The 9276-nt window shown below is 52.6% G+C and overlaps 1 protein-coding gene across 1 annotated transcript; it reads right to left on the bottom strand.

Moving 5' to 3' along the window:
• Positions 1-254: 254 nt before the first annotated feature.
• ARHGEF39 (Rho guanine nucleotide exchange factor 39) lies at positions 255-8817 on the bottom strand. The gene is made up of 9 exons (XM_044443879.1): positions 8668-8817; positions 7783-7877; positions 3325-3445; positions 2972-3090; positions 2450-2520; positions 2157-2285; positions 1181-1410; positions 755-843; positions 255-397 (listed from the first exon to the last, which is right to left on the bottom strand). Exons 1-9 carry the CDS (start codon positions 8815-8817, stop codon positions 325-327), a joined length of 1077 nt encoding a protein of 358 aa, XP_044299814.1. The 3' UTR covers positions 255-324.
• Between the last annotated feature and the right edge of the window lie 459 nt (positions 8818-9276).

The raw sequence follows: 9276 nt of genomic DNA, 5'->3' as shown, positions 1-9276 counted from the left end.
GATGGCACCTAGAGTCCAAAATTTCTGAGGGCGTCAGCTGAAGGAAGGACGCCTTACAGTAACTGCTCTGCAGCACAGGCTAAAGGCACGGGATTGACCTGCAGTCAATGAAAGGCTGGCGTGTCGCATCTTTTGGTCTCCCAAACAGTAACCAAAAGGGGGGGGGGGGGCTGGTCACAGCTGTGCCTGAGGGTCAGGCGCCCAAAGAAAGAAGAGTAATTTTTGCTGCAAGAGCTGAGCGTGGGATGGAAGAGGTCTCCGTGGAGCTGGGGCAGCAGCCCGTATGTGCAAGCTGTCGCCCGCTTGCTGGTGCGTCTTGCTGGTTCACTGGGCCCTGCGGGACGGGCTGCTCAGGCTGTCCGCTGAGTAGACTGAGGTGGAGCTGATCGCCAGCCTTCTGTACATGAAGAGGGTATAACAAGAGCAACACTCGCTGCCTGTCCTGGAGCAGGAGAGGTGCAGGTGGGACTGCACGAACACAGCGGTCTCCCAGGCACCGCCCCGTGTGCTGGCGAGCACCGACCCCGGGATGCAGTGCTTCGTGTCGAGACGAGGCCTGGGCGAGCCGTGGATTCAAGCCCGCTCTCGGCCTCGGGGCTCACAGGTATCTCTAGGTCACCATCTTGTGGCCCCATCCACCTCGCAGAAGAGCTGCAAGGGTTAACATGCAGGGGGGTGTACTTTGCACACCACCTGAGCTCCTGGGAGAGGGATTTCATTTATGTAGGTCAACACGTGAGAGAGAGAGACTTACCTGACAGCAGCCTCCAAATTTTGGGTCCATGTGTTGAAGTCCTCCTGATCATGGGACATCAGCAGTAACTTTGCGTGTGAGAAGGACAACTGAAAGGAAGAGCTTTGGCGGTAACCCGATCACAGAGGCGCTTCGTAACCCAGCTTGAGAGTCAGAAACAGCAGGGGTGAACTTGCATGGTAGCAAGCATGCTAGCGTGCCTCAGCCCTGCACGCGCAGCGGCCACTCCTAGCTCGGTAGTTCACTTCGGTCATGCCCAGTCAGGCCAGGTCACCAGAGCGACCCTCTCTCCCTGGCACCTGCCGCAGTGCAACCAGACGACAGATACCCCGAAGATCCCTTCTCAGACCCCAGCAAAAGGATGTGAGCGGGCGGCAGCAGTCACAACGCAGGGACTGTGACTGGTGTGGAATGTGGGAGACTTACACTGAGCAGCCCACCTTGACTCCGGGTATGACCAAACACTTTCCCCACGGTGCACTGGCTGAGCGGGTAGATGGCTTCGCAAGCAAACTTATGCGAATTCCAGGGATGGAGTGGATGGCAGGGCTTAGTCACCAGCAAGACATCCGAGAAGAGGAAGAACATCCGGCGCTGCACCTCCCCTCCCTTGCAGGGCACCACCATTAGCCAACCTTCCTGGAGGTACCAGCGCCCTGGAAGCAGAAGAAAGGATGCGGGATGCGGACAGTCGCCTGGTGCAGACTGGCCGTCCAGGAAGCGTGCGGTGCTGGCTCTGACAGCTAATGCAAGCACTTGGTGACCGCATGAGAACAAGGAGAGTATCTGGCCATGAATTCCACTGACCATCTTCAAGGCTAAATCAAGACTTCTTTGATAAGGCACCTAGACGGGTCCTCTTGCAGTCATTCAGACAACCAAGTCTCAAGCCACGCAGGGCTCTGAAGGCCAAAACCAGCACTGCTTTAGCTAAAAATTTGCTGGTGGCGGCAGCAGCATTTTGTACAATGTAATTTTCCAAACCAGTTTGGAACCCGTAGCATCCACAACCGTGGTAGGGTTTGACCTCGGAATCCTACCCCAGAATGATCGAGCAGCACGCCAAGCTGGGAACCGTCAGGACAACCCCATCCAGAAAAAGCAACGACCCTCAACTGAGGTTGGACAGCCTCCTATTCCACCACCAGCAGGCATGGAGGTTGTCTGAATCGGAGGCCTGAACTCATTTTGCCTGGATTCAGCCATGCTGTAGCCCCAGGCCAGCTTCCCTCTTTTAACAGCCCACTCAGATTCCTGCATGTGAACCCAGAGAGGTGTGAACGGCTCCTGCAAGACTCCAAGATTAACAGGCACTTCCCATTCATAGCCCCCTCTGTGCCATCAGGCTTCCCCATCATCTCCCCACAGTGCAGGAGGTTAGCCACAAATGCAGAGAGCTCACCTGGTGCCAACACTCTGGTCTTCTGTCCTTTCAGCAGTTTCTGAACTCTGTGCATGTGATTGAAGTTTTCATGAAAACGAGTTATTTCCTGGACTTTGTGAAATACCTCCAAGACAGACTTGAGAATTCCTGCAAAGGACACAGTAACAACCAAGAATGGGCAACGCCACTGTGGACCCACTGGGGGAAGGAACAGCAGGGGGGGTCGTGCCATCAGGCAGGGGACCTGTCAAGTGTACTTTAGTTTTGATTACAAGTTCCAGTGGAGCTGACACAAAAGCTGAAATTCTGACCTGTAAGTTGCTTGAAGTCAGACCTTTCTGGGTGGGTGTTCTCCACCAAATCCTGCAGGAAGTGCTTGTACCTGCCCAAGAGAAGTGAAAGCTAGAAAGGCTAATGGCTCTCGCCCTGCTCCAGCTGCAGGAGGCCCACAGCCTCTTGCCTCGCAGCCTAGCCGTGCCATCTGCCTTCAGGAGGGCCACTCTCACGCCTGCCCGCGGTCCTCTACAAGATGGCTTCCCACAGAAAACAGAGGAACATGTCAGTGAAGGGCGTGCCAGAGTTCCCCCCACCCAGATGTGTCCATCCATTGGCTTAGGAAGGAGGCGATTCCGTGACCCTGAAGGACAAGACTGTGTTAGCACTTGTTTACATTTGTGTAAAGGGTGATAAAAGGGTACTTGTGCACGCGGACCTTTTTTTGCCACCTCACACCCTGGAGTGTTGATTGGTTATTGCACACACCAGCATGAAATCTCACTTTTGTGGACAACATCGGCCCATGAGGTGCCCCTTCTGTGAAGGCTGCCACTTACTGATGGAGCCTCTGCAGGGGCAGAAGGAGCAGATCTTCCAGCCGGTATCCCTTGAACTCTGGCCGGGATTCCTGCAGCTTTTTGAAGTGGGAAAAAGATTTGTTCTTCCTCAGCTGTTTCTGCAAAGGAGAGAGGGTTAGGGTTAGGGATCAGTGGCCACCCACCAGCCCTCCGCCCTGGCCTGGCCACACCCCGGCTTTTGTCAGCAAAGAGGCAAAGGAGACCCCCAGCCGTAAGGAGACCGTGACAGCTGCAGGCCGAGGCAGCCCTGAGTGAGCAAAGCTGTGCACCTGAGACTGCTGCTTGGACTCCAGCCCAGATGGCGCACTGGTGGCGGAAGCAGGAAGGCTTACCTCCAAGGTGCTCCTGGCCTGCTCCAAGTTCTCCGCATAGCAGACATAGAGCTCCAGCTGGTGGCAGAAGCTCTCCAGCCCAAGCACCAGGTGGCCACCTTGCAGGTGAAGAAGCAGATTCCTGGAAGCAGAGGAGGGAGGAGCCCCTGAACCAGGCATGGCCAAGGCAGGGACACCGCCATGTTTCTGCACCCCGTCTGGGCTCAATCTCACTCTTCCCCCTCCCACAAAGAGAGGGTAACCCCGGGAAAAGCGCCCTAATTATGCACCCCGGACTGAACACCAAGGATTCAGAAAGGTAACAGAAAAGGCAGCAGAGTTGCACCTTATGTTAAAGATGCATATCTCTGCAAAGAAATATAGGAAGAAGAGACCAATAATCCCACTGAGTGTATTAATATTGATTAATATAAATGGAAATTAATATAAATGGAAAAAGGAATAAAAGAAGTACAGCGGATGGAGTCAATCATCATCCACCAACCAAGGTGAGGATAAAGATGAAACGTTCAAAAACCAAACTGCCAGAATTTCATGTGGACATAATGTCATCCCCATGGGAGGCTTTGCAAGGAAGTGCGGCGTGGCATCAGGAAGGCGAAAGCAGTGAAGGACCTGAGGCTGGCACGAGAGCTGGAAACAACAGCGAAGCCTTCGTCAAATACACCCAAGCCAAAGGATGGATGAAAGAGAAGGGAGTTCAGCTGCTCACCATGGAAGGAACGATGGGAACAGACGAGAAAGAAAAGGCAGAAGTGCTGAGCTCCTACTTTGGCTCAGCCTTCCCCCGAAAGAACCACCGCGGCCATCCTGGCGATGGTGCAGCACAACCTGGAGGGAGGGACGGCAGCCGCAGGTTGACCGCCGCCTGGTCAAGGACCTTCCAGTTGGGCCAAATGGGTTAAAATCTCCAGGGCATGTTGAACCTCACCCTAGAGCAGCGATGGCGAACCTTTCAGAGACCGAGTGCCCAGACTGCAACCCAAAACCCACTTATTTATCACAAAGTGCCAGCACTACAATAAAACCTGGAAACTGAGGTTTTCGTTTAGAAAAAACAACTCACAGCCAGTCCAAGCAAATCTATATATACCCTTGGCAGCGCACTGACTGGCCATGCGAAAGCTCGGCCAAGTAGCAGCTAATGAATTGTGACTCGTGACGTCATCCCCTGGCGCCGCGACTCCTTTCCGAGCAGGTGCATGGCCCCTGTGTGCGGTGTTATCTGATGCTCAGCTGCTGGGGTGACTTGGCTCCCGTGCTGACAGAGGGCTCTGGGTGCCCGCTGTGGCGCGTGTACCATCGGCTAACCACTACTGCCCTAACCCTATCCTGGTGCACTCCCCTAACCCTAATATAGAAAATAATGCAATTTTGAAAAAGCCTCCCTTGAGCAGCTTTTTCTGCACAGCTCATCATTTCTGCCCATTCTAAACATGGTCAAACCATCAAAATCATGCCAGGACACCTCATTTTTGTAACCCTAATCCTACCCTGGTGCATACGCCTAACCCTAAGATAGGGCTAAAGTTCAAGAGAAAATAATGCGATTTTGAAAAAGCCTTCCTTGAGTAGCTGTTTCTGTGCCGCTCATCATTTCTGCCTATTCTAAACACATTCCAACCTGGCAGAAGTGCCAGATGATTGGAGAAGGGCTAATGTTGTCCCCATGTATAAGAAAGGGAAAAAAAGATGAACCTGGGAACTATAGACCTTCCAGTCTGGCATCAATCCCTGGAAAAAGTCTAGAGCAAATTATAAAATATTTTGCAAACACCTTGAAAACAATGCAGTAATTACTAGAAGCCAACATAGATTTCTCAAGAACAAATCTTACAAATGTTTTGACTGGGTAACCTCCCAAATGGATTGTGGGAATACCGTGGACATAATCTATCTAGAATGTAGCAAAGCCTTCAACAAAGTGCCCTGTGATATCCTGATTACCAAACCAGCAAAAAGCAGGCTAGATAGAGCAACCATTGGGTGGATCCGCAATTGGCTGCAAAATTGGAATCAAAGGTTGTTCATCAACAGCACATTCTCAGACTGCAGGGAGGTGACAAGGGGGTGCTGCAGGGTTCTTTCCTGGGACCAGTGCTCTTCAACAGCTTTATTAATGATTTTGATCATGGGTCCTCAAACTACGGCCTGGGGGCCGGATCCGGTCCGCCATGCCCATTTATCCAGCCCGCCATGCCCATTTGGACCCACCGCACGTGTGCCCACCACCGCCCACCTTGCACTACATGCGGGGAGGCAGCGGTTTGCTTGCTCGGAGAAAACGATCTCCAATCGAGCAAGGTGCTGCCTCGTGCGCCCGCCTCACCTCGCCTCGCGCCGCCCACCGCCGGCACCACATTTCCAGCCCGCCCAGCACTGGCAGCTTTCAACTGGCCCCCTGGTTAAAAAGTTTGAGGACCCCTGATTTTGATGAGGAAGTATAAGGAAAGCTAATTAAATTTGCAGATGACTCAAAGCTGGTTAGAATATCAAATACCCCAGAAGACAGAGATAAGACCCAGGGTGATATTGATAGATCAGAATGCTGGGCAGAGGGCAACAGAATGAAATTCAGAAGGGAGACATGCCAAGTCCTCCACTTGGGGACAAGAAACCAAATGCACCACTATGAGATGGGGAACACCTGGCTCAACAGTACTGCAAACGAGATATGTTAAAAAATCTCTTCTAAGATTTAAACGTATGTTTTCTACAAAACTTAACCTTGCTGAGTCCTTATGGATTCCTCTTTTCCTGAATGAGAATCATAGAGCAGTAGAGCTGCAAGGGGCGAGGCGGCCATCTGATCCAACCCGCTGCTCTTGCAGGTAACTAAGTTACGTCCATTTAGATGACTGTCCAAACGGTTTTTGAGTGTCTCCAGCAAGGGAAAGCCCACACATTCCTCAGGTAATACGTTTCATTGTTGTACTGCTCTGACAGTCAGGGAATTCTTCATGGTATTATTCTAAAGACAGGTTTTTTAAACTTAAGTCCGTTATTCCGTGTCCCGCACTCTGGTATGAATGAGAAGAGATCTTGCCCTTCCTGTTTGTGACAGCCTTTCAGGTTGTGGAAGAGTGCTACCCTATGTCCCCCTAGTCCCCCCCTCCTGAAGCCCACCTGCCCAGCTCTCTCAATCTCTCCTCGTAGGGCTTTGCCTCCAGTCCCTGAACCATTTGTGCTGCCCTCCTCTGCACCCTTTCTCGCTTTTCTGTATCTTCCCTACACTCGTGCCCAGATGTACTCCAGGTGAGGTCTGATTAGTGCCGAGTATAGTGGAACCAGTACTTCCATGTGTTTTCAAAGTGATGTTTCTGTTAATGCAGCCCAAAATAGCATTTGCCCTTTTTGCATCCACATCACTTTGTTGGCTCTTATTTAGCTTGTGATCTACAACAACCCCCTGCTTAAACCCTGGGGAACACCTGGCTCAACAGTACTGCCCACTACTTCTATCAATGCAGCCCAAAGAGCACTTGCCCTTCTTCAGCCCCATCACATGGTTGACTCATGTTCAGCTTGTGATCTACAACAATTCCAAGTTCCTTCTCACTTGCGGTGTTGTTGAGCCACGGATTACCCATCTGGTCACCATGCATTTGGCTCTCTCTCATAGGTGCAGAATGTGGCATTTGTCCATGTCGAATTTCATTCTATTGTTTTCAGTCCAGTGTTCCAACCTATCAAGATCACTTTGAATCTTCTGTCTGTCTTCCATGGTATTAGCTATCCCACCCAATTTTGTATCATCTGCAGATCTGATAATTATTCCCTGTACTTCCTCATCCAAGTCATTAATAAAAATGTTGAAGAGCACTGGACCTGTGCTACCCCACATTTACTTCTCAGTTTAAGAAGCTGCAGATCCAGCTGGTCATGGTTCCATCCAGCTCACTTTTCACCAGTTTACTAATCAAGAGATCATGGGGCACTTTGTCAAAATCTTTGCTAAATTCAAGCTAGATTATATCCGCAGCATTCCCACAGTCCACCAGGGACATTACCTAATCAAAAAATGAAATCAGATTAGCTGGCGGGATTTGTTCTTGGGTGTGAGGGTGACCTGTCAGACAGTAAAGGGAGAAATTTTCCTATGGAACTTTTTATGTTTCATGCCTTTTGCTAGTTCTGAAACATTCTCTTCCTTTTTCATTATATGTGCTTCAAACTTTAATTCTTCAAATAATTCACTTCTTTAATTCTGTACCTTGGGTTTTTCAAGCCATATCTACTGAAATGGTCCATGCATTCTAGGTAGGTCAAGAAGTACCTATGAAAACTTCAAGGCATTCTAGCAGCCTGACCAGTCAGTTGGTAGCAGCAGACAGAGGCACGGCAGCTTTTGAATGCTCGGGTTAGAAAGAGATGGCTGCATGGTGGGAGTCAGAGGGAAACCCCATAACATACCCACGGTGCCCCCCCCACCCAAGGTGCATCACGTAAACTCCTTACTGGCTGGCCAAGTGGATCGACTCCATGGATCCAAAGATGGCTTCTTGCACTGCTGGCTTCAGAGTCCCCTTGGCCCGCAGGATGGCCACGAAGTACTGTGCAATGCAAGAACAGATACACCAAGCCGTTCCCTCACAGGCAGTCCCTGAGCACGTGGGCCTTGATCTCAGCAGCCCAGAGGCGGATGCCCCAGGGACGGCGTGTGCATCCCCACCATCTGGATGGCAAAACAGGCACGTCCTCCTCCCAGTGCCAGGCCAAACCATCTCCCTCCCTCCCTGCCCTCAAGGAGCAAAAGCCCTGGCTGCAGCCAGAGGTGGCAGCCATGCCCTGGCTACCTCAGGTCCCCCTTCCAGAGTTCTCTCTGCACTCTCCTTCAAGGCACAGTCAACCTCTCCCAAAACCTCCATGCTGTTGCCATACACCTCCACCAGGGAAACTGCATCTCCACCCCCCCCACCCCCCCTGATGCTGCATCTGGCATGGGGTGCCCCCTTTTAAACAGGTACTGGAGGCAAGTTTTAATTTCATTGTAGCTCATGAGGGATTTTTGGCTACGGTGCTTTTAAGTTATCTTTTATTTTCTCTATGCCATTGCTCGTTTTACTGTTGCATCTTCTTTTGTTCTTTTTCTTAATGTGTACTGTCCATGACTTTAAAATGGCTTAAGCCATTCAGTTGGTTTTTCCCTGGAAAAGTGTCTGAATGTGGATAATTACTTCCACTTACATCTGGCCCAACCCAGCTCCACCTGTGAACTGATGCCAATGCAAAAGCTGCTGGAAATGGAGCCCAGCTGTCTTGCCTCAGCACGTGCTCAAGCTCAGGGTGGCCACCCAGGCCCCACGCAGCAGGGCACCGTGCAGCACGAGGCCAGCTCCTCACCGTGACCACCAGCGCCAGGTGCTCCAGGTAACGCTGCTCGGTTTCCACCAGCTGCCCAGCTGCCCGGCAGCGCTTCCTCTCCCATCGGGCCCTCTGCTCCTCAACAACATCGCAACCACTTCCAGGAAGAAGAGCCCACGCCGAAGTCATTGTGCAGGTGCAGCTGGAGGCCTGGGAAAGAGAAGAGGCGCCCCAAAGGGAAGCGCGCTGTGGGTCGGATCCGCGCAGCAGCGCTTTCACTGCACCGCCGGAGATCGCAGCAGCGACAGCGGAGACGCCTTTCCGGAGGGTCGCTGTGCCACGAGGCCTGTGACCCCTTGCGCACATGCACGCAGCTCGCGTGTTCCAGCAGGGGCGCTATTCTTGGCCGGTCGGAGGCAGCCAGCGGCTACCAGCCCCGAAGGCCACGGTCGCCCCCCCCCCGGCCCGTGCAAAGGGCCGCTCCTGCGCGCACGGGCCCGTTCCTTTCCGCAGCGCCCCGGGAACCGGGGGGTCTTGTCCCAGCCCTGGCCAGGCCCAGCGCCCGTCCTCCCGCCCCCGGGGCACGGGGGGAAACGGGACAGTCCGCGGAGCGCCAGGCGAGCACAGGCGGCGCGCGGGTCCCCGGCC

The sequence above is a fragment of the Varanus komodoensis genome, unplaced genomic scaffold, assembly GCF_004798865.1.
Source record: "Varanus komodoensis strain SLA01 unplaced genomic scaffold, ASM479886v1 scaffold43, whole genome shotgun sequence".
In the NCBI taxonomy this organism is placed as follows: Eukaryota; Metazoa; Chordata; class Lepidosauria; order Squamata; family Varanidae; genus Varanus; species Varanus komodoensis.
Note: the sequence above shows the minus strand (reverse complement) of the source record. Positions and strands in the feature narration are given on the sequence as shown.

Excerpts from the sequence above, each read along its gene's own strand:
- ARHGEF39 (XM_044443879.1), bottom strand. The coding sequence starts at position 8,817 with ATGACTTCGGCGTGGGCTCTTCTTCCTGGAAGTGGTTGCGATGTTGTT. Across the intron at positions 2,521-2,971 it reads CCCCTGCAGAGGCTCCATCA|GTACAAGCACTTCCTGCAGG; the intron begins GTAAGTGGCAGC and ends TCTCTTGGGCAG. Across the intron at positions 398-754 it reads AATTTGGAGGCTGCTGTCAG|AAGGCTGGCGATCAGCTCCA; the intron begins GTAAGTCTCTCT and ends CTTCATGTACAG.